General features: G+C 44.4%; 1 protein-coding gene across 1 annotated transcript; it reads left to right on the top strand.

Annotated features, from left to right (window-relative positions):
- Positions 1-3,535: 3,535 nt before the first annotated feature.
- Positions 3,536-26,503, top strand: LOC311248960 (regulator of G-protein signaling 21). The gene is made up of 5 exons (XM_084338206.1): positions 3,536-3,697; positions 7,790-7,879; positions 9,441-9,496; positions 19,842-20,008; positions 23,166-26,503. Exons 1-5 carry the CDS (start codon positions 3,621-3,623, stop codon positions 23,349-23,351), a joined length of 576 nt encoding a protein of 191 aa, XP_084194332.1. The 5' UTR covers positions 3,536-3,620; the 3' UTR covers positions 23,352-26,503.

Below are 26,503 nucleotides of genomic sequence, written 5' to 3' on the forward strand. Positions count from 1 at the left end.
CGACAGACCGACAGACCGACAGACCGACAGACCGACAGACCGACAGACCGACAGACCGACAGACCGACAGACCGACAGACCGACAGACCGACAGACCGACAGACCGACAGACCGACAGACCGACAGACCGACAGACCGACAGACCGACAGACCGACAGACCGACAGACCGACAGACCGACAGACCGACAGACCGACAGACCGACAGACCGACAGACCGACAGACCGACAGACCGACAGACCGACAGACCGACAGACCGACAGACCGACAGACCGACAGACCGACAGACCGACAGACCGACAGACCGACAGACCGACAGACCGACAGACCGACAGACCGACAGACCGACAGACCGACAGACCGACAGACCGACAGACAGACAGACAGACAGACAGACAGACAGACAGACAGACAGACAGACAGACAGACAGACAGACAGACAGACAGACAGACAGACAGACAGACAGACAGACAGACAGACAGACAGACAGAGATAGAGATAGAGAAAGAAAGGGGGAGAGTGGGAGAAAGACAGAGAGATAGACTCAGTGCCAGTAGCTCTGGGGTGTGTTCATATAATTGAGAAGAACGTTTTGGAACATTGGAACAGAACAAGAAGGTTTATGAACAGTTCAGATGTAGGGAAGATGAAAGTCTCATTTAGTCAGGTACACATTTAAGCATGTAAATACAAGATCTGTGCGCCATGGATTTATTAAGCATTACATCACGCGACGGAGTGTGTTATATGAATTAGATCACGCCTAGGGGTGGTTGTTAGGCCCGACGTGCAGCATGATCTAATTCGTATAACACACGACGTCAAGTGATGTAATGCTTTAATACAATGGCCGAATTCACCCAACCTTATTGCTATACAATAAACACACAGCAATTGAAGCATAATTGAGATTTATTCACAAAACCATCCACAGAAAAAGTAGGTAAAAAAAATAAAAAGTTGCCTCCGTGTCTAGAAGCAGAGGGAGGTGCTACAAAGCATGCCATCTAACAACAAACTTCATATAAATCCCGCAATTTATTATTGTTTTGACAATGGGTCATGACAAACCAATTACATAATCCAACATAATGTGTAACAAACTAATATTACATCGGTCCGCGACCCGATGGTTGGGGACCTCTGCTATAGAGCCACACTCCATTATGCACAAGTTTACAGACTTTCGGAGTATGTATATTATTCAATGAGACTACAGCCAGCTTTTGCGCGACGGAGAAATACAATTTCAATTGTGACGAGAGAAGATCATCTCCCGATTCAGATACAATTTAACACACACGGTTCCAAAGATATTAATGTTTTGCGTAAAATGTTCACCCAGCAATAGGTGCATCTCATCTCTCCTCTCTCATGTTTTCTGTGCTTCTCCTCTCCGGCACCCGAGACAGAGAGCACTCAGCCAGTGGCCACTCCCCTCAGATGCAAAGTTCTGTAGTTTTTCACACAACGAGGAAAAAAATACAGTCGGGCAATCTAACAAGAATTAACGTATTTACAAGTGTGTCAGTGTAATGGTGAAGTCAAGTGCTTTGAGCAGGATAAACTTATAACTTATATTATATATATGTTACAGTATATAAAAATACCGTTTTACTTTTGTGCAGTAACTGAAGCTGCCACCCCCCCCCTTCCAACGTGCCTGATTGTTATGCATTTTACTCTGCCAATTGGCGACCCAATAAAAACGGGTCCGTGACTCATTTTGGGTTGCGACCCTAAGTTTGGGAAACGCTGAATAGTAGATCCAAGTCTGACAAAAAAATGTATAATCGACGGCCATTTAAAAAAAAAAATTAAGTCCGCAAGTTGGTTGGTTGGTTGTTTGGTTGGTTGGATGGTAGGAACACCTACTTGAATAGAACAGCCTGGCTCTGGGTTGTAAGAACCTAATAACTGCGTTCTGTGACGGCAGATGACTTGTTTTTACACCAGCAGTCCTGGTGCTCTTCTTCTGTATGACATCTCAATAATACTTGGGGTGTTGTCGATATAAGGTAATATAAGGAAGTCATAACCACACACACACACACTCACTCACACACACACACACACACACACACACACACTCACTCACACACACACACACACACACACACACACACACACACACACACACACACACACACACACACACACACACACACACACACACACACACACACACACACACACACACACACACACACACACACACACACACACACACACATATTATGAATCATAATGATAATAATATATAATATTATAATATAATATAATAAATATGATTATGGTCATGCCCACACACGTTTTGGGAATCAAAAGTACATGGAGGTTCAGAAGTTCAAGTTGTTGATGCCTTCGCCATGGCAACACATCAACTCTCATGCAAACGGTATCATGTGCCAAAACCAACACTGCCTTCCACAATAGCGCTATCCACAAGACTAGGCAAGACTAGGACCTGCGGCACACACACACACACGTACGTGTTACAACAATGTCAGGCAGTCACTCAGTTACGTACAGTACATTCACTATTGTAGGCTGGCCCTACAATCACAATCTTATAAAAATAAAAACACTGGAGATATCTGTTGCATGTGAAGTAAAAAGCCATTTAGATCTACAGTATAAACACCATGTAGATCTACAATATACATGTCTTTATCAGACCTACTGTAAGATACATAAGGAATCATAAAATAACAAACAATACTGTAGCCGGTCATAATGCATACAGTTCATTGCACAGAATCTATATACAACTCAATCATTTTCCCGCTCCGTCCGTCACATAGCGGCTGAATCAGAGGGCACGTGAAAGGACATTTATAATGAGTCAACGTCGACAGCAAATGGTCCATATATCCAGTTAGTGGTACCAGTTATATCCTCGGTGTAACTGCCTCTCTTGCAATGATGACGCAACCCGTCTTTGATCTTTACTGATTGGCTTTATTTCCGTTCGAAGAGAACATCTTTATTCCGAACCGTAAAACTGTGAAAACATACATGAAATACAATAAATCACTGATCAAACCATAACAACATACATACATATTATCTCTGCTTGTATAGGCGTGGCACCGGTCTTTGCAAGGTTGGTTGTATAACTCACTGAACTTGACCTACAAGCACATTACGGACCCAAACGTACCTTGTTGACTGCATGCAATATGAGAGGAAAGTTAAAGATGGTCGTGGAGGAGTGAAGGAACGAACCTTATAGTGTCTCTCTATTTATACCCTATGGTCTGCTACGACATCACAATGTTCCAGAACGTTCTAGCCTGTTCTAACGGGTTCTACTATGACATCACCGCTATGACATCACAATGTTCCAGAACGTTCTAGCCTGTTCTAACCGGTTCTACTATGACATCACACTGCAGCTAACTGGAATTACACTATGACTATGCAGTTACACTCGGTATTCCACAAACATGTACCGGCAGGCCTGCCGAGCATCACAGCACACACCTCAGTCTGCCTGAAGAAATATATTGTATACACACACAGGAGAGAGAAAGAGACACACACAGACAGACGTCCACAGTCCTGTGTATTATTGTTGAGTACTTTTGACACAGCAGAGGACATTTTACTATGCGAAGATGCCCAAACTCCTGTTTTCTAGCATACAGAGCTATGAGCTGAAGGATCTGATTGATGACGTGAAACGACCCAGAAGGTGAGGGTCGACAGAGGCTCTGTGCCTGAAATTAGATTAGATTGTACTTTATTATCATTATATTTTTCGGACAATGTCCTTCTTCAGTGCTAGCCATACCACTGAAGAAGGACATTGTCCGAAACATGTCTGCTTTTGATACAAGCTGCCATTAAAAAACATTGAACCTGTGAGTGCTGGTCCGGCTACCCTGCTTTGATATACTGAACTTTATGGGATTACAGCACCCAGTGTGAGAACTTGTGAGCGTGGTCTAACTTGACTATATTATCATTATATTTGCAATGCATACAACAAGATTTGGGACTCAAACTTTAAGGTGCAGTAGTGGAATATAAAATCACACAGGTAATAAAAGAGAAACATAATAAAATACTATACAGAAACATAAAATACTATACAAGAAACATAAAATACTATACAGAAACATAAAATACTATACAAGAAACATAAAATACTATGCAAGAACTATAAAATACTATAAAGAAACATAATATACTATACAATAAACAATGTTACAATACAATATTCAAAATAACAACAATATACAAAATAACAATCACAGTGTCAGACGGTAGTGGGTGGGTATTGCACTGTGTATATTGCACTTGGGGGGTAGGTTGTTGCACAGTGTGGGAATGTGAATGTGAAATGATGATGATAATGATTACATTGATACATGTATGATAACCCAGAACATGCGTATTTACCTTCTTTGAACAGCTTTGTTCTACTATTGCACCAGTACATATCAAGGTTCATCACACAGATTGACTTGCAAATTATATCAAAATGAGATTGTGATATTTAGGACATCCATGTGATATTCATGACATGCATGACATGACATACGTATTCACTATGTAGTACACCATGTATACTCTTATCGATAGTATATTTGTATTTATATATACGTATATTTATTTATTTAAACTTTACTTTATATATTTTTTTCAATGGTGTACATATGACATAAACAGGATTACAAAACACACATAAAGTCGATTGAAAACACACAACAAATCAATCACCAACATGCGGTCAAATATAAATACAGCTCATATGCGATTAGCACATCGCAGAAAGCAATTACAGGTACTGTATGAGTCGCCATAGGGCATCTATTAATTACGAATCTAAGCCATCCAAAAGAAACAAGCATACTCGTTTTAGGTCACGTAGGATATTCCATGATTACGCTGCATCGATAAAAAAAGCAGTCATTCCTAGATTCGTTCTAGCACGGGGAACTTGAAGAACTAGGCAATCACTGGAACATGTTAAGCGTGGGCCAGTGTTCCATAGATGAGTCATAAGGTGGTCGTTTACAGAGTAGGGTTTATAAATATACAGATACCAATGAGTACTGCTCCTGTTAGACAGAGAAGCCCAACCAATCTTATCATAAAGAATACAGTGGTGAGTGCTGTAGCTATCACCAGTAATAAACCTCAGGGCTGAGTGGTAAACAGGGTCTAAGGGCCTGAGTGTGGATGCATCGGCATTCGACATGTCTGTATATTGTATTTGTATTTGTATTTATTTATGAACACAGAGTTAAACAAAAGTCAAAGAAAATATATAATAACCATATTGTGAAGGAGAAGTTAGAAGCCTATAGAGGCTTATCGAGAACTTCCCCTGTTAAAATCAAAACATACAAAAATATAAATATTCTTTTTAAAATACCAGTAATACATTCAAAAGATATGTGTTAACACAAACATACACACAGTACATACATGCATATACTGTATACTGCATACATAATAATACATAACCACCCAACCACCTGCCTACAAACCTACCCACCCACATAACCAAATGCATACCTACATGTATGACCTATTTATCTATCTACTACTTTTGGATATGAGCATTTTTTTGTAGATATTCCATCGCCATAGTCCAAAATTGCCAGGAAAGTTGATTCAGCAATCCTTTTTCTACAGATCAAAGGGAAACTGGCTTTGTTTCTATACAAAAACACAATATTTTGTCACAATTTGCTAACAAGATTCCCAAAAATGTTAATCAGATTCCAAGATATTTGTATTCTGTGACCCTTTCAATATTTGAACCATTCACAGTAGAGATTGCCATAGTCTTATGTTTTCGAGAAGACCATTAATTAAGTTTAATTTAAAACAAGTTTGAGATAAATTCGAGATTTTTTCGAAGGCGTTAAATGAAAGCTGCAGGTTCTCCATGGCTAGTTGAACTGAGTCTATACAACACACGATTGTGTCGTCCGCACATAGATGGGCCTGACAACCTTTCAATGAGGAGACAATATCATTTATATAAGAGGACTGGGCCTAAGATTTAACCGTGCAGAACACGCTTTGTTATCTGTACAAACTCTGATTTGATATTTCCGGATGTCACGCACTTACGTCGTTCAAACAAATACCCCTGAAATCAGACGCAAGCCGTTCTGTTCTACCTATACCAATATAGTTTTTTTGGTATTTATTTTGTAAGAGCAAATAATGACGACATAATGATAAATGCCTTTGATAGAGCCACAAATGCTTATTATCATCTAACACAGATAACATTTAATTTGTAACAGCTGAAAACTGAGTGAGTTGTGAGACAAGACATGAGTTGACTGTTTATCAAGGACTCCGGGTTTTTGTCTGCCATTCTATTATTATTATTATTATTATTATTATTATTATTATTATTATTATTATTATTATTATTATTATTATTATTATTATTATTATTATTATTATTATTATTATTATTATTATTATTATTATTATTATTAACACTTTCTGCGCCAGACCCGAGTATAGTCGGGTTTTGGCAGTTTTTTCTTTTATTCGATATTTCCATTCATTATCCATCCAGGGAGCCTGGTGTTATCATAGGGAATGAGTCTGAGATCCCAAAAGTGCAATACCGGCCGCATCCTACCAGGCGGCGGTATTGAGCACCCTTTGAAACTCTGTGTCTTGGGCTGTGCGTCGATTATATTGGTCCGGGTGGACATTTCCATGTCAGGCAAGGGGAGCGGTTGTCCCGATCGGCTTGAGGAGCGTCAAATGCTCCAGATGGATGATGTATGGTGGATTATGTTGGCGACACCAATACTGGGACTCGCGATCAGATAATTGGAACATTCTTTTTGGGACACATCCTAGTCAAGGTAAGGGCTATATGATATCAATCTTGTATTGATCAAAGCATGCCTTCATTGCGATCCGAGCGTATGTGTGTAACGCACCATACCATACCATAACATATTCCGTTGGTGACGATCAAAGCATAAAAAAACGATTTGATTTTTTAATTGTAGCATGTGTAGGAATGGAACGCCAATGCATTTAGTATAATATACGTTGGGGGCTATTACCAGCCTGCCATGAATTACCCTAGACCGCTCTAAAACCATACTTATATTCACCACAGTATAAAACGGGAATGTATGGATGACATTTTTTTCTTCTTTTTCACATAATATTATTGAACGATAGATACTCAATGTCAAATGGGCAATAGAATTGTATCCATAGCTATAATATAGTTATAGCCCGGCAAACACTGCCACGTATTCCTATACTTTAGCACGCTGACCTTTTAACCACACAGTACACAGCACTCTCTGGCGCTGAAAGTGTTAATATGTTCTACTCTATTATTATTTAATTTATTTCCTGCATGTACCTCCCCTCCCCCATGCTGCTGCTATGACCCTCAATGGGATTAATAAAGGAACACTTGACTTGACTTAACTTGACTTGATTTGATTTGACTTGGCATGTACTGTACGTCTAAGCTCTATATTACAAAACAACAACTTTTGAAAATTGATCAAAAACAAATCACAAATGACAGCTGGAAATGTGTATTAAGCTGTTTGTTTGTTTGTTTCAGTTTTCTCGTGTGTGTGTGTGTGTGTGTGTGTGTGTGTGTGTGTGTGTGTGTGTGTGTGTGTGTGTGTGTGTGTGTGTGTGTGTGTGTGTGTGTGTGTGTGTGTGTGTGTGTGTGTGTGTGTGTGTGTGTGTGTGTGTGTGTGTGTGTGTGTTGTAATGAAGCATCCGAATTAAAACACATTCTCTTTTTTATTTATTTTATTTACAGGTTCGATGGAAGGCGCAGGAAGCAGAAGAAGGATGTCCAGTGTATCCTGCTACAGGAAATTAAGGATGACAATTCCCCCTCAAAGCTCAAGTACATATCAAAGAGGAATATATCGATTACTTTCCCCTCAGCAATACATCTTTTTCCCACTGTGAGCGGTGGGATCTGACCCCAGACCAGCCAGGCTATTTCCAACGGAAAATCACTGGGGGTTCATGGGCCACACAGAATACTTGAATGTATATAGTATAATAGTTATATAATATCTATTACAGTATTATAATACATTAGATATATTACTACATGGAATAAACTAATCTTTCACTTTAATGGTGTGACTGACATCAATTCCACACAGCAGTCAGTCCATACTAAACAAAAGGAAAGCTATGGTTACTTACAAAACTTTGATACAGAAGTGCAAACGGTTACAGCCAATCACAGCACATGTGCTTTTAAAAGACCTACCAGGCCAGGTTTGCAGGCGCCCTCTTGTGGGCCATATTAAAAAAAAGGGCCGTATCGCTAGTTAGACCCGGTCTAGAGACAAGGGTCACTACACAGCCCCTCTTAGTTAAATAGCCTTTATTTAACAGGTAGGCCTCAATTCACGGCAAGCCATGCCGGTCACGAATACGTGTCTCAACAACAGGGAGTCAGTCAGACATCTGGATCCAATGATCGGCTCAAACACTCGAAGCACCTGGAGTCTGTGCTGAACTCTGGGAATCTGTTTTTAGCTTCTGTGTACGTTTGAACATCGTACAACCAACTCTAAAACTCAATACTTTAGTATTAGTAGTATTTAGTATTAGTGGTTTTAATTGATTGTACAAACTCTATTATGAATTGCAATTATTGTATATTTATTGTATGTATCATGTATTTATCATGTATGTATGCTCAAGGGCTTGCCCTCTATGAATTTCCGAGGTGAAATAAAGGTTGAATGAATTGTAGGCCGGCCCTCCCCCGCAACGTGATCCAGAATTGGTGTAAAAAGTACCCAGAAAGCCTCCTTAAGTGAAAGTATGGGTACCGTCTCAAAATCGTACTCAAGTAAAAGTCAGAGTATCTGGCTAAAAACACACTTGAGTAAAAGTCCAAAAGTTTCTACTTTTAAATGTACTTAAGTACTAAAAAGTTAAAGTTAAAACTTTTTTCTGACTGTCTATTCTTCTGATAGCAGGTGTTTAATCAAAGATCCCTACTTTCTAGTCTTGCACAAGGACCAATCAGCATGGGTATGGGCGGGTTCATTTTCCATTGATGGGGATTTGATTGGGCTGTTTTTAAATAAAGCGCGGCCGCAGGATTAATAACCTTAACGTTAGTTCGGCCAGAGAAACAAATATACGAATTAAAATGGTTGGACCTGCAAGATTTGTACTGTGTACTTTGTAGGTCTGCATTTTAAATGTAAGGAGAATAAATGTTTTTTTTTCTGTGAAATGTAATTGAGTAAAAGTACAAGTATACAAACCTAATAATACTCAAGTAAAGTACACATCCCCAAAAACAGTACTAACGTTTTGTAACAAAGTACATTTACTCAAGTACTTTACACCCCTGCCCACAGGGCAGGGCAGAGATTAAACTCATGTTTGATGTTAATCGTTAAAATGAATCGTTCATTCTGTCTCCATTACAGATCACAGGAGGGCAATACGATCCAGCGTGCTCTGGAAACCATATTAAAGGATAAAAGTAAGACCGTCGTCCGCTTGCTTTGAGGGGAAACGTAGCAGTCGTTAGGGAACAGGCCAAACGCTTGTGTTTCTCTCCACAACTTGTCACCGTTGTTAACATAGTTAGAATTCCTCAATTAAAGGTGACCTATGTCGTTTTGGGAAAGGAATCTGAAACTCAGAGAAGTGAAGAAGATGAACGCTTTCACTGCCACACGACAAAGGGTTAACCCTTTCACTACCACACTACAGAAGGTTAACCCTTTCACTACAACACTACAGAATGTTAACCCTTTCACTACCTGTTAGGGTTTGTAACCGACCTCAAACGCAACGGCACAGAGAGAGTTGTTCAGAGTTAGCCAAGGCAAGGGCGTATTTATTTTCAGAGTTACAAGATGGAATGAAGTTAAGCAACCGAACAAACGGGGAATCTGGCATGTGAAGGTTGTTGCGGCTCTGCAGATACTCCCAGTAGGTGGTGGTGAGGAATTGGCTTGTGACGTCTGAAGCGGCTCTGCAGATCCTCCCAGCTTTCACTCCCGGTGGAAACGGAGAGAGAGAGAAATCTGAGTTAGCCCAGCGCACAACAGAAACAGAGAGGTGACTGATCCAGTATATATCCAAGTGACTTGATCTTCGGTGTACCACACACAGTTAGCAGAGTCCAGAGAAAAAACAATACGGTAATCCAAAGTGTAAATCCAACACAAAAAATAGGTGAGAACAGTACAAACAAAAACAGGATCTCTTCTGTGTTTCACAAACACACAAAAAACTGATGATCCAAAAGAACTGTTTCCAAAAACTCACCAGAGCGCAATGCGTAAAGCGGGCAGATAACGAGGCGCAGCTCAGAACGGGAAACCAGGTTCTCCACAGGGATTCTCCACAAAAGTCCTGGAGAGCAAAAGACAGCAAACAGCGACGGGGAAGGCAGGCAAATGCAGGAGTATTCAGAACGATCCAACATCGATAGTAGGGGGATCAGGGTATATAAAGCCACAGGGCGCTGATTACAAGCTGTGACAGCTGCGGGATGAAATTGATACTTGCTCCAGAAGCGTGTGGCGGGGAGAGCACCAATCAACACGGCACCTTACAGGAACGGAGCGTGTGGCTGGGAATGCAATTAATCAACAAAGTACCTTAAAGGAACGGAGCGTGTGGCGGGGAGCGGACCAAACCTCACACTACCACACTACAGAAGGTTAACCCTTTCACTACCACACTACAGACTGTTAACTGTCTGTAGTGTGATAGTAAAGGGTTAACGTAAGGTTATGTATATAACCAAGTTCTATGAATTATGGTGACGCTCAGCGTCATCTGCACACACTTCACTTCGTGCATGAGCACTGAATAAAAAATTCCACAATGTACCTTTACATCCCAACATTCGTCTGGCCACACCCCTATCCGCTTTCCTTCATAAGCAGGTGTGTGGTCACCTACTCGCCTCCTTCCCAAACTTTCACCACAAGGTGAGATCAAGGGCCGCAGTGGCGTCCTGACGCTGAGCGTCACCATAATTCATAGAACTTGGTTATATACATAACCTTACGTTCTATTTCATTATGGCTGCCGCTCAGCGTCATCTGCACTACAGGAGCTGAGCGGGAGCCTGAAGCTCGACAAATGTACCCCACTGAGGCCCCCCACAACCATCAGACCGGGGAGGACAGAGCCCCCCGACCCTCCCTAATGGAGGATACCCTCCCTATTGGAGGACGGGAGGGAGACGGATCCGACCGTGCGAAGAGGAACTCAAGCAACTCAACGCACAGGGTGAGCAGATCGTGGCTTGACCCCACGACTACGCACACACACAACCCGCATGCCACCAGGGAACGAACGGAAGGACCAACCCTCGTTACTGCCCCCAAAATCACGGAGTCAAGAGCAAACTCAACCCTGTGGCAAGGCCGTAGCAGCGGAGAGCGAAGGAAGACCCAGACCCACCGAAGGGACTGGATCCCCTGGAAAAAAGGGGGGCCCGGAGAAGTCAATGACGCCAGGCATCAAGACCCCACCAGGCGGTCACTTAGTGACACCGCCCCCCCACATCGCCAGCGTATTCGGATTGGGCCCCTCCAAGAGCGGGCCCTTTCCCCCCAATAGTACACCGCCTGGCACACTGACCCTGCAACACAGGCAGTCAGTATGGCCGTAAAGCACTCAAAAAAGGTTAACCAACGGAAGCAGGCAGCGCACTGGGGAAAAACCAGGCAGCAGGCTGTAGACCTGAGCCTGGAGCACTGCGGACGAGACAGGCGCCAAAGGGGTCAACTGAAAACAGCCCCCCCGGCGGAAGGGGCGTATGCTGGCGTTGTTGAGCACCATGACAAAGCCTCCATAAAAAAAAAAAACACCCAGAGGGGTCGAGGCAGAGAAGGCAGACACGATTGGCAGACGTCATGAACGTGCAGGGGCACACTCAACCGGGTAACCCGGGAGTTGACTCTGCTCCAACACACCAGGGAATCAACCACCCTCTCGGTACACAGACGGTGGTTGTTCCTATAACCCCTCAAGAAAAAACTCCAAAACACATCAGCTATACCGCAGTACAAGTGTTTCAGTTTCCAAAAAGGGTTATCCCAGGCCTACGGTTTCAACGAAACATTACTTCGGACCGGGCCCGGCAGCTCGGGAAGCACACAGGGTTACCAGAGGAGGTCCAGAAGACCACCCCAACAGCCCCCTCTCCGCCATGCGTGAGAGAGGAGCGAAAGAAAGGAGAACCAGCCCCTTATAATAGTGCCAGGTACAACATGTACCCAACAAAGGGTCTCCATAACGCCTAACCCCGTGACACCCGGGCCGAGCCGGCATTTTTCCCCCTGAAAAAAGCCCAAGTCCCTCAGGGTACCAGAACAGCAGATCTGCATCCCCGGCGGACAACGGGTTAACTGACCTGGACCAGCGTGACCAGAACCAGTCCCGTGCCCTAACCACGCCGACATGCCTACTCCAGGAGAAGGGGCAGATATGCATGTTGATCTAAAACATGAAAAGAGGGCGCCACCCAGACGGTCCTGTTTATACCGCGCTCGGTGGCCCACCCCAAGGGCGTGAGACCCCTCTACCTATGTTCTGATCTATTCCGTTAACATCCCCCAGATATGAACGAGAATCCGTCGAGACCCAGTAACAGGCTCTCGGAAGAGGAAAAAATCCCCCATCCCAGTTGCTTTATAAAAACGCTGTTTTAATAACAAGTAACCAAGGCGTACTAGCCAACCGCATGATTCTTAACAGAAACACCCCGAGCCAGCACTATGTATGCGTCGGGACCCAAAACATATCAATGGACAGTCTAACCAGACCCCACATTGATCCTTCAAGGCGCCTGGGAGAACGACAAAAAGGTTGTCGTGCTTCATATTCTCCACTCTTTTTTATTAAAAAAGAAAGAAACACCGACTGACATGAATCCCACGTGATGCAGCCGAGGGTAAAATTTTTTTACATTTTTACATCCCGTCCCCCTCACCACAGAGGAGAGACGGAACTCCTCAGAGAGACTTCCCACGTGAGCCATAGATTGAAAAGTCACGGTAACATTGAGTCATGTGACCAACCGACTCAATTTACGCATATATCGAGCATAGTAGAACAGTAAGTTCTTACGCTCTGCCCCGACAACTTGACAACAACAGACCCTACATACGGGTGTAAACTCACGGAAGTCATCGTCCAATAGCAACGTGCCTAGTGACGTGTGCTATGACGGGGGGAAACCCAAGACTCAAACGCCTGTGATGGGTGCAGAGTCTGGGAACCCCCCCCCCCTCCTTGCCAAGCCGCCTAACAGCTTGGCCCTGACTGAATGAAAAAAGAGTCCAATAAACCCCCTGACCAATCAGAAGAGGGAAGGAGGGGTTTATCCGGCACCCCCTCACAAGCCCAACCCTTGCATACGACAACAACAATAGCCATATGATACCTTTAGTAGCAATGCTAATGAATAGCGCAAGCTAATACAATGCACGCTAACCACAGACACATCTGTGAACAGGGTTTATAGCAAGACCAAGTTGTGTGTGTGTGTGAATCCGACACCCGCATTCCATGTTCTAAACACAGAAGAAATTGATAGAGAGAGAGAGCGGCCGAGCCGCGGTACGTTTTCATACAAGCATTACTGCAAACCAACACAATAGTGTTGCAGCTCAATATCACTGTTTAAGCAACAGAGCACACAACTAACCTCTACCTTTATGTGGAGATTCAGGTCGAGGCAGAAAAAACCCTTTTTCAACCGAGTGTAGGCTGCAGGCCTTGCTTAAGCTCTAACATGAATGTAACATCTAGCCCTCCTATCAACCCATACTAGCGAAAGATTCACACGTTGCAACCCCATCATATGTTTGGTGAATAAACACACAGTTTGTTAACAAAAAATACAGTCCCCCTTTAGAGGGGACTCTTTATTTTCGAACAAAATCATAGAGGGGCCGGGAAGGGAAACAGGGGGGGACCACAGAGGGAAAAAGTCACTGAAGTCTTTGCGACGCCTGCCACGAGCCGCTCGGGGCTTCCCACCCCGTGGAGCCCCGGAGGGACGGTAAACGATCGGCGGCTGGTCTCGACGATCCCTACCGTCACCTCCGGGCGTAGATGGGCCGGCTGCAGTGGTGGAGGCGCCCTCTCTCCTCCTGGCCTTCTTCGCTGAAGGTCCAGCAGTGGCGGTGGTGGCAGCGGCGGCCATGGCGGAGGAACCTCGACGACGCGGCGGCCGTCTGACTCCACCGGCAACATCGGGCGGGGGGAAATGAGGCTGGAGCACGGAGCGCTCCTCCTGCATCTCCCTGCAGGTTGAGGTCATCAGCTGCAGTGCCGACCCGAATAATCCAGCCTCGGAGAGGGGTGCCGTCAGAAGGGGAGTCCTCTTCTTCTCCGGCACACGCGCCTGCTCCAGCCAAAGGTGACGCTGCGGCTATAGCCTTCGGCTGAATCAGATGCAGGATGGCTCCTGCCGACTGGGCGAGCTGATCATGCTGTAAATCAGTCAGCTCCGTGCCGCCCGTTAATATCCCGGACATGAATCTCGCCAGCTGCGGGATGTTAGAAGTGGCAGCAGGAGATTGTGTTCCGGTGATAAATAACTGGTCGCTCCAAAATGCCAACCGCCTCGCCGATTTCCCTTGGGGAACCCGCTTCCGTAACGGCTCCCACACCACCTCCGGACAAAGGAGCGCCGCCATCGGCCTATCAAGCCGTGGCACGCCCTCCTTCATGCCGTTTACCAAACCCGCCACCCGCGTGACTTGCACGTAGGCGGGAGTAAGGCCCATGATGTGGGAGACCACCTGGCCCTGACGGACATAGGCCGCCATTGAGGGGAAAAATGGGTAGACAACGTCCACCCCTCTCACCGGGCGACGTTGCCATAGATGACCTATGAGATCATCAGGGACAGGAACAGGCAGTGGCTGTGGCAGCGGCACGCCGTTTGCGACTGCCGCCGTCGCCATGAGCTCGGGAAACAAAGCACGCAGTTCCCCCTGCATACTTTCCTCCTCCGAGCCCGCGTCCCTCACATACAGCAGACTACTGGTCAAGGAGCCAAATTTTTTTTTTTTTTTTTTTTTCATTTACCTCCGATTTTCTCCCATCCCAATGTTAGTCGTATGCCAATTCCCAGTCCCTTCCTGGTCGCTGCGCACTTACCCCCCACAGTCAGATCATCTGGGAGAGTGGAGGCTACCACGTGCTTCCTCCGACACACGTCCAGCCAATCATCGCTTCTTTTCACCTGGCAGCGCGGATTCTCATCGAGAGGGCGTAGCGTGTGGGAGGATCACACTATCCCCCTCAAGTCCTATCCGCGCTTAGCAGGCGCCCCGACCAAACTGTAGGAGTCGCTGTTTACAACGACTCGGACCCACCCCACCAGCTTCTCCCACCCTCTAATACAGCCAATTGTATTAGTGCAGACGGCCAGCCAAGCTGGTGACAACCCCGGAGCTGTGAGCTGGATTCGAACAGGCGAATCCAGCTCATAGCTCCGGGGTTGGTGACGAACGCAATCTCCGCTCGGCCACCTAACCGCCTAAGGAGCCACATTCTGATGTGGCTGATAGTAGGGCATCCCGCCGCCGAGTCGGAGGTTCTAACCCAACATCTGCGGACGGGGAACCCCAAGGAGACATCTCACCCCCCTCCAGTGTTACCTGGACAGGCAGGGGACATGTCTCCACCGGGCCTTCAAACAAGAACCCGTCCGCCTCTATCATGTAGTCCTCTGTCTCCATCGGGCATGTAGAGACCGACGCATCCTCATCTGGCTCCAGCAACTCACCAAAACCAGGCCGTTCGCGTCTGCAAGCCACCATCTTGCGACGGGAGCGAGCTGACGCAAAAAGTTTGCGTCTCAAATCCCCCGCAACCAAAGGAGCCGGCCGCCCAACAGCGGACGACTCCCCGGAAGCAGAGGAACCAGAGCCGGAACCAGGCCATCGCACAGGAGACGGCACTGGTGCACCAGCTCCTTGGAGAGGCAAACTACCCATCGGACACCTACCGGGCGTGGCTGCCGACCACGAGAGAGGCCTCAACCCCGCTCCAAGACGCACGACAGAGGCGGCAATGGAGAACCGCTGGTGAAGAGTGGCGTTGTGAGCGCAACCCTCCGAAGTAGACATTATGATTAGAAATAATGAGAGAAGAAAAAAGCAAGAAAAAATTTAAACACGTCTCAACTTTCTTCAGCTAACAACCTCGTCAAGTGTGGGATCTACCGAAGGCACTTCCTTGTGGTGAAAGTGAAGAAGGAGGCGAGTAGGTGACCACACACCTGCTTATGAAGGTAAGCGGATAGGGGTGTGGCCAGACGAATGTTGGGATGTAAAGGTACATTGTGGAATTTTTTATTCTGTGCTCGTGCACGAAGTGAAGTGCGTGCAGATGACGCTGAGCGGCAGCCATAATGAAATAGAACCTTCTGTAGTGTGGTAGTGAAAGGGTTAAGCTTATTGGGAAATGGTGTCACTGAAACACCCTTTGAAGCTAGAAGGCCACATGGGAGAGAGTTACTGTTCATTCTTGTTGTTATTGTTGTTGTTGTTAGGGATGCACGACAATTATCGGGTCGATAATTATCGGGCCGATATCAGGAATTATGACGCCATCCCGATAAACCAGATAACATTATTGATAGCTCCGATAATATATAATAAATTTTTTGGTTAAAAGAAATCCGGTGTGGGTGGATTGGGATGTAGGGCGTTTGTTTTTTCTGTAGGCTACTCCCGTTTTGCCAGTACTGTGGTACGACTGATTGGTGGTTTAGGAAGAGGGAGTTTTTCACAAATCCAGCGCTCCCTTTCTCATGCCTGGCTGTGACGTAGTCACGTAACTTTCAGAAGCAGCACACTCAGATAGTAAACAAACATGGCATCGGTAGTGTGGGACTTTTTTCAAAGTTTCAGAGGAAAACAGTTTGCTTGCTATTTGTAACAAATGCAGAAGTTCCACGAGGAGGGAAAGGGGCAACAAGCCAACCTAACACACCCAACCTAATAAGTCACCTGAAACATCACCACCGCTACGATGGTGTATTAAAATCCGACGACGACACGCAAGCAGCTAAAGGCTAAGCTGCTGCGAATCCAAAGCCAGCTGCAAAGGAACCTTGTACCTTGTACCTATTGACGAGGCGTTTGCAAAATTAAAGAATTTTGACAGAAATGACCCAAGGGCTCAAGCGATCTCTAACTTGATCACAGAAATGATGGCACTTGACGACCAGCCCTTTTTCCCTCGTCGGCTACTTCATCATTTAGAGCCCAGGTTCATAATTCCATTATTTGGAAAAATAAATATGATCACTTTATTTGAAGAGTCAAAACTGTTGTCTTGGCTTTGTTTTGTTCATAGTAGTAACGCTCATGTCATGTTAAATCTGGTTAGGTCAAAACTACAGGAATACAATTTTTTTTAATAATAATAATAATAATAATAATAATAATAATAATAATAATAATAATAATAATAATAATAATAATAATAATAATAATAATAATAATAATAATAATAATAATAATAATAATAATAATAATAATAATAATACAATAAATATATATATATTATCAAAAAATCAATATAGTGCACCCCTAGTTGTTGTTGTTTACAATGGTACAATTATGTTTACAAGCTTTACTAATAAAATACATATCTTCTAGGCTTACATTTGGATTGCGGTGCTTCAAACGATTTTTGTTTTATTTACGATGACATAAGAAATTATTCTAAGAATTACATACATTCCAAATGATGTTCCGCAAATATAAACAAATGAATCTCCCCAAACTGCGTAGTGCACCTTTAACTCATTCAGCGCCAGCTATTAGACGGGGCCCGTTGTAGCAATGCTACGCTTTAAAAGATAGGAGTGCGTCAGCTTGTTTGTAGAGCTATAACTATATTCTATATTATAGCTATGGATACAATACTATGGCCCATTTGACATCAAATATCTATCGTTCAATATGTGAAAAAGAATAAATGTTTTCATCCATACGTTCCCGTGTTATACCGTGGTGAATATGAGTATAGTTTTAGAATGGTCTGGGGTAATTCCCGAAAGGCTGAGTTATAGCCTCATACGTGAATCCTACTATAAGCGTTGCCGTTTCTTGCCTGGACACACGCTACTATTCCCAAATAAAATCTATATAATAGGTATTATGTTTCATCATGAATGCATGAAAGGGGGGGGGGGGGGGGGGGGTAGTTTCTTATTATTTAATTGCCAGTAACGGCATTCGTATTGAACACTAAAAACGTTGATCAGCTCGATCGGTATAAAAGCATTGCACGATCAAGCCAGAATTGACGTCAGATAGTCCTTACCTGTGATCGGGAGTATTCCAAAAATAATATTCCAATTGTTTTATCGCCATCTGGTCCATCCGATTAGACCAGGTTGCAGAAACAAATTAGTGGGGGGGCATAACATTTTCTCGGGGGGGCACAATGATTTTTCAACACAGGTTCCCTTTCATACGTTTCAGCTGGGACAGCGGCGCTGTGGCTTGCTTGGCGCTGCCCACAGTGCTGAACTAAAGAGCAGAGAGGCAATTGAAAAATCGAATTTCTCTCTATCTTAAGAACATTCACTTATACAAAAACAGACTGAACGGATATATAACAGACCTGCTGGGGCAGCGGACTGAGAGCAGGGGACACAAACAGGCTGGATAAGATGGTCAGGAAGGCCAGTAGCGTGGTTGGGGTGGAGCTGGACTCTAGCGAGGGTGGCGGAGAGGAGGAACCTTGCTAAGCTCCAGGCCATCAGGGAAAACTACTCCCACCCACTATACACAGACTTGGCTGACAGGAGGAGCATGTTCAGTGCCAGGCTCACACTACCTAAATGCAACACTGAACGGCACAGGAAGTCCTTCATTCCGACAGCCATCAGACTATACAATGCATCACTGTGCCTCACTGCATCACTGAGCACAGAGTGACAGTTACCATCTTCCTGGACTCTTACTTTTTAAACAGCACTGTGCAATATTACACCTACTGTAGACTTCAGTATATTTTTACTGTATTTATTTACTGTATCTTTTATTCAATTTTTATTCTATTTCATTTTATTCTATTCTTAGGCCATTTGTTTTGTTATTCTTATTTGTGACTTGTTCTGTCTAAATGTTTAATGTTGAGTGATTTTCAGTGTCAAATTTCCTTCAGGATAATACATTTCTATTCTATTCTATATCTTTAAAAAGTCTCCATTTATTCAACACTTCTGAATTCACTGACAAACTGAACTGAACTGACAAAAATAAGGTGCATAAAAAAGCAAAAAGTAGCCTTCCTCCACAGGCTACTCACCATCATTATTATTATTTGACGTGCTTCAATGCAACCGGGAGAACCGCTCGACTGGCCCGACCCAGAAAACTGCACCCGAAGACATTTGACCATTGCACAGGCTAATAAGGTTTCAAAGGGTGCTCGATACCGCCGTCTAGATGGATGCGGCCGGTATTGCACTTTGGCAATCTCAGACTCATTCCCTATGGTAACACCAAGGTCCCTGGATGAATAATGAATAAAAATATCGAATAAAAGAATAAACTACCAAAACCCGAGTTATCTCGGGTCTGGCAGCCAACGCATGGCGAGTTAATGCGACTTATTTTGGGTTTGGCAATTAAGGAGTTAAAACAAGTGCAAAACAACCCGATGCTTCAACCTCTTACGGTCCTGTTGACCTGTTCGTCAATAACACCTCATTCCACATCACAGATGTCACTCGAATAGTTATTTAATTGAATCTAATTATGTTATCTTCCTTTTTGACTCTGTACCCCCCCCCCCCCCCCCCCCCCCCTCCCTTAAAGAGTGTTTCACAGCGTTCCGTGCCTTTCTGCGCTCTGAGTTCAGTGACGAGAACATTGAGTTCTGGCTGGTGTGTGAGCGCTTCAGGGAGACCACCTCACCCGAGGAGCTGTCCTGGAAGGCTGGGGAGATCTACCGAGAGTTCCTCCATCCCACAGCTCAAAGAGAGGTCAGTCACTCCATGTTTCATGATTAATAACCTCACCGCCCACAACCACAACACCAGAGGGAGTTCCACAAATCATGTTCAACTCAGATTCGGCTCAAACAAACGACTAAACACGTTTTAGCAATTTTGCCACAATAATGTGGAACGCCCTACCGACAGCTGTAAAGGAATGTGAATGCCTACCTTCCTTCAAAACCGCTCTCAAAGAGCACCTAAGGGTGGCTGCAATTAGAAACTGGCCCGGTCAAAATCCCATCCCCCCACCCCACCCAATCCCCTCTAATGTACAGTTTCTTCCCCTTCAGACTTCTATTTTTTTTTATGATGTTCTCTCTTTATTACACAGTACCGTATATCTGTATGTCATGTATGTCATAAATGTCTTGATTAATTGAAAATGGAGGACCCTTATGTAAACAAGACAAGAGTATTTTTCTGGTCTTCTTCCTCTTAGCAGTTGTGTGTATTGAGCGGTACTGTATTGTACCCATTCTGTAATCTGTTAATAAAGTTTTCAATCAATCAATCAATCATGTAAACCGACAGGTGTAGACCGTTGCAGTAGAATTCCAGTGCGAGGAGAGCCGCTTCGGCCCGCAGGTTATTCCTCGTCAGCTACTGTGTTGAGCAAACACTGCAACAAGAAACAAACAGGGGCCCAATTCTGAATGTTTACGTCAGGCTAGAAAAAGGTCTACAGGCCGTCTACACTTATCCCATGACCGCTGAGAGATGAATATTCAAACCTATCCTCCTTTTCTATGAGACGGCAAAACACAGTTTTATTCCACAACTAGGGAGCGATATTTATGGTGGGATATTCCATACCAAAAATTTCAACAGCGAGCATCTCCCTGATCCGCGCAGATCTAAATGGAATGTAGTCTAAATGAGCGCAACATTTAGTGGCTATAGTCTGCTAGTCACACTTTTTACTGTGCGTTCTATTTGATTATTTGTAGCCTATTTTTAAACTGAATCAAACCTCACTTTTTTTACTCTGTCTATTCTATTTTATTATTTTTTATTACTGAATGAAACCGTAAACAGAGAGGCCTATTGGGATGCTAGATCCTAATGTGAAAACTGTGATTTACCTTACCTTGCTACCTCTCTATCTTTTTTATGCTCGCTTATGCCTGTATTTTTTTTTACTGCTGTGAAGCACTTTGAACTGCAATTTCTGTATGAAAAGTGCTATACAAATAAAGTCAGTGGCGGCTCGCAACTAGGGGCGCTCGGGCGCCGCCCCCCCTGGTTAAAAGAGAGATGAACAAGAAATGTTTTTTTTTGTTTTTTGTTTTATAGCCCTATAAATAATATAAACATGTTTAAAATGAATAATATTTACTCATTTTAAGTATGTTTGTGTTTCCAATGCACAATATAACGTTAATAATATCAAATATAAATAATCGTTTTCCTGAACAGGAAGTGACTCACGTTCCGTTACCGTAGCCTCATTTCTCCTAGCCTTATTTCTCTCGTCTCGGGCTAGACGCAATAGCGCTCTGAGTGCGCGTGCACGTCGTGCACTGTTTCATCGCTGTATCCGTCGCAGCCAATCAGTGCGTAACGCGCTGTGCGTTGAAATATGATGCATTATGTTGGAAGCCGGGCGCGATTTGAAGCGGTCTAAGCCAGCAGCCTTAGCAGCGTCTATAATTTCCGTAGCCGCATTTCGCGGAGACGCTCTCTGATTGGCCGACGGCAGTTTTTTTTACGTAGCCGCATTTCGTGGAGACGCTCTCTGATTGGCTGACGTCAGTTTCTGTTGTAGCTGTTGTGTAACTTGTGTTGTTGTGATGCAGCTATTTGTCTTAGAGCGTGACGGAAAGTTCTTTCGACGGTTAAGCTTAGGCACTCTTTCAAAGTTGGTTAAGGTTAGAGTTTGTCTTAGAGCATGGCGATAGAACGCCAGGTAGTTTGCAGTCTGTTCGACGCGGAAATGGGCAAAGAAATCATCACAGTACTTGTGTTGTGTGGTGCTAACACTTGGCTAACAAGAAGCTATAATATGGCGGATTCAGTCTGGACAGTGGTCTGGTCTGGATATACATCAACAGTCTGGGACTGTGGGACAGTGGATTATACACTTTATCAAGCCCTCCTGCCCTGGACGTTTAAACTAAACAGTGAGTCTCTCTCTCTCGCTCTCTCTCTCTCTCGCTCTCGCTCTCTCATCGCTGTGTTCCTGTGTCTCAGAGAAATGCGGCTACGGAAAGATAATATGATAATAGCGCTTCAAAACGCGCTGCTGTGTTGTGAACTATAACATTAATTTCGCTGCTGCTGATGCATAATGTATGAATGAATGGTGAGTTGTTTAAAATGACAACATATACATGTGTTAATTATTTTATTGGATTGATCCGAGAGACAGAGAGAGAGATTGCTCCAGAGCATTTATTAACGTTACATTTTCAACTCGACCTAACGTGAACCCCCTGGCTGCAACCACCCAACAGTAGATAGTAGCCTACGGGCCGCCACTGAATAAAGTTATTATTATTACATGGTCCTCATTGCCCGGACCGTGTGGACTGAGCACAGCGTAGATTCAGTCAGATTCAAACTGCTTGTGTTACAATTAAATTCCCTGTTGAGCTTCTCTGATTAGTAGTTAGAAGGTAGAGTCTCTCTGTGACACTGTAGAATGGACTACATCTGCACTGCTGCTACACTGGTCAATGAAACCAGCTCACGGTGATACTATACAAACCTGTCCTTAGGTAACAACTTCAGTAAGGATATTTAAAGAGGACCTATTGTGAAAATTGCTCTGTTCTGTAAATCTAAAGTTAAACCTAAAATATGTTTCTGACAACATTTTTAACGACACGCTTGCAGGACTGAAACAGGTATAGAGGCTGCTAGAATGAGAACAGGACTGTAACAGAGAGGTATAGAGGCTGCTAGAATGAGAACAGGACTGTAACAGAGAGGTATAGAGACTGCTAGAATGAGAACAGGACTGAAACAGAGAGGTATAGAGGCTGCTAGAATGAGAACAGGACTGAAACAGAGAGGTATAGAGGCTGCTAGAATGAGAACGGGACTGAAACAGAGAGTTATAGAGGCTGCTAGAATGAGAACATGACTGAAACTGAAACTTGTTGAAAAGTGTGCACGTCTACAGTATGTGTTTTGCCTCCAGGTCAACATCGACCACCACGTCAGGGAGAAGATCAGATGGTCCCTGGGGGAACCCAGCTTCTCCTGCTTCGACGAGGCACAGCGGCACGTGTACCAGCTGATGGAGAGAGACTCCTGTCCCAGGTTCCTGCGGTCCGACGCCTACCTGAGTCTGAAGCGCAAAACCAGGACCCACTGGCATATCTAGAGATGATACGGGTGGACTATGCTCGCTTTCACCCAAGGAGCGACTTCAGAGCCCCCTCGTTTCCCAAAACGCTGCTGCCAGGCTACTCACTAGGTCAAAAAAATCCACGGGCGGCTGGGTAGCGCAGTGGAGAATGCACTCGTCTACCACCGCAGAGACTCTGGGATCGAATCCAGCTGTCAGCGGTACCTCCGGCTTGGTCAGTCGTCCCTACTAACACAATTGGGAGTGTTAGCGGGTGGGAAGCCGGCGGGGTATGTGTCCTGGTCGTTGTAAACCGTGGTTCCTACTGGTCGGTCGGGGCGCCTGTTCAGCAGGGAGAGGATCGGGGGGAAATAGCGTGAACCTCCGCACGTGTTACGTTCTCCCAGTGAGAGTCCTCACTGTCAGGTGAAAAGAAGCGGCTGGCTGACTCCACATGTATCGGAGGAGGCATGTGGTAGTTCTACACCCTCCCTAGGCCAACAGTGGGACAATGCGCGCAACGACCAGGAAGGGAATTGGCATAACGACTAAATTGGGATGGGAGCAAAAATACAGAAAAAGTGTTTAAACAAAAAATATAAATAAAAAAATAAAAAAAAATCATGCCACATCACTCCATCCTTGCTTCCCTGCACTGGCTCCCAGTAAACTCCAGGATACAATTTCAAGGTCCTGGTGTTCGCTAGCCCCTTTCGGGACTGTGAATCAGCGAGTGAATACACTGGTCCCTCATACGACCATATAAAAATCTCACAATTAACTCTGAAAAACTGGTCCTCAGCAAAACACTCATCGTACAAGTATCGCAGAGAAATTTCAAAGGTACTTACAGTTGCACGAGGGTTTCGGACAGACAAATGCTAGGGTTTGAAAGCTCGGCGTTGCTAATAAACATTTAAAATAATTTTTATAAACTGGTCAACACGCCTTTATTTCCAGCTGTATTGTGCATCAGGCACCCAAATCCGGAAATAAAGCAGTTTTGAGCCGTGTTGACCAGTTTATAATTTTTTCATTGATGTTTTAAAATGCTGTGAAGCACTCTGTGCATAAGGGGAACCCTCTTATTTAGGTCTTTGTCATGTGCTGGCGTTCCTGTCACCTCTTAGGGATGCACACCCAATACCAATTCAAAGTCGTAAACTTTGAGTATTGTCCGATACCGATCCGATCCAATCCGAGAGATCTGTGACATGATTATATGTGTCAAAGATGCACCAAATCAATGTAACATGTAACACATAGCATTGGTCATTGGTATCGGATTTTAGTATAGGGGAAGTTCGATACCTGTGTATCAGCCCGGTATATCGGACAGATATCCGACAAGCGGAATCGGTATCGGTGCATCCCTATTTCTTATGTTGATGTTTATTGTCGTTTTTTTTCTTTTTTTTCTTTTTACTTTATTGCCAACAGCAATACAATGACAGTACAGTACAAATGACAGTACAGACATACAGACAAACTGATGTTTATTGTCGTTGTTTTATCAATGCTTTTTTATAAAAGTTAAAGTCTAAACTTAAAATGAAAACAATTCTTACAGAATGTCACTAATGCTGACCTTGAAACGGTGAGGTTGAAAGAGGTACGGCAGTGAAGGTAGACGTAGAAAGACAGTGGAAGTCAATGGTTCAGAAGGTTTCGTGAGGGTTTGAACGGTTGGAAGTTGATAGTTTAAGTATGCGACGGATGAAGCAGTTACTTTGCTTGTTCAGTGATGTTCTGAGAAAGACAGAGGAAGTAGACACATGTTGGCAGTCGAAAGACAATGGAAGTCAATGGTTCAGAAGGTTTCATGAGGGTTTGAGCGATTGGAAGTTGATAGTTTAAATGTGCAACAGATGAAGCAGTTACTTTGCTTGTTCAGTGATGTTCTGAGAAAGACAGAGAAAGTAGACACATGTTGGCAGTAGAAAGACAGTGGAAGTCAATGGTTCAGAAGGTTTCGTGAGGGGTGCGGCTGGGTGGCACAGCGGACATTGCGCTCGTCACCAACGCAAGAGACACCGGGTTCGAATCCGGCTGTCAGCGTTGCCTCCGGCTTGGGCCGGCCGTCATACTAACTCAATTGGCAGAGTTAGCGGGTGGAAGTCGATGGGTGGTAATCTGGACGTTGTGGACAGCGACTCCTACAGGTCGGTTGGGGGACGCCTGCACAGCAGAGACAAGAAATGGCGGGGATAGTGTGAGCCTCCCACACGTTACACCTCGCCAATGAGAGTCCGTGCTGGCAGGTGAAAAGATGTGACTGGCTGCCTCCTTGTGTATCGGAGGGGACACATGATGCAAGGCTTCTATCCTCCCTACAACCGACCAGTGGGGGGCATATGCGAGCAACGTTCAAGACAGGGGAGGGGAGAATTGGCACAGCGAAATTGGGATGGGAGAAAAAATATTTAAAAGAGGAGAAAAAGTGGATTAAAAAAAAGGTTTTGTGAGGGTTTGAGCGGTTGGAAGTTGATCGTTTAAGTACGCGACGGATGAAGCAGTTACTTTGCTTGTTCACTTTTCAGTGATGTTCTGAGAAAGACAGAGGAAGTAGACACATGTTGGCAGTAGAAAGACAGTGGAAGTCAATGGTTCAGAAGGTTTCGTGAGGGTTTGAACAGTTGGAAGTTGATAGTTTAAGTATGCAACAGATGAAGCAGTTACTTTGCTTGTTCAGTGATGTTCTGAGAAAGACAGAGGAAGTAGACTCATGTTGGCAGTAGAAAGACCGTGGAAGTCAATGGTTCAGAAGGTTTCGTGAGGGTTTGAACGGTTGGAAATTGATCGTTTAAGTATGCGACGGATGGGGGCGCTCTAGTAGCACACCATGTATCGCGCTGCGTCGCGAAGCGGCCGTTCCGGGTTTGCTTCCCACTCCCAGTGACTCCCATTTGTCGCATGTCTTCCCCGCCTCCTCTCCCGTTCATCCTCTCCTCATCTGTTGGTCATGTCTGACCATGAAAAGTGATAAACACTTAAAAAAAAAAAAGGGTATGCAACGGATGAAGCAGTTACTATGCTTGTTCAGTGATGTTCTGAGAAAGTCACATGTTGGCAGTCGATGGAGAAATTAATGGCTGCAGGAATGCAGAAGGAAAGCACGACTTTGACATTCTAAATTTAAACCTCTTCGTGTGGGAAAGCAATTGTTATTTTATTCTTAATAAACTATT

This window comes from Notolepis coatsorum, assembly GCF_963971535.1.
Source record: "Notolepis coatsorum genome assembly, chromosome: 2".
In the NCBI taxonomy this organism is placed as follows: Eukaryota; Metazoa; Chordata; class Actinopteri; order Aulopiformes; family Paralepididae; genus Notolepis; species Notolepis coatsorum.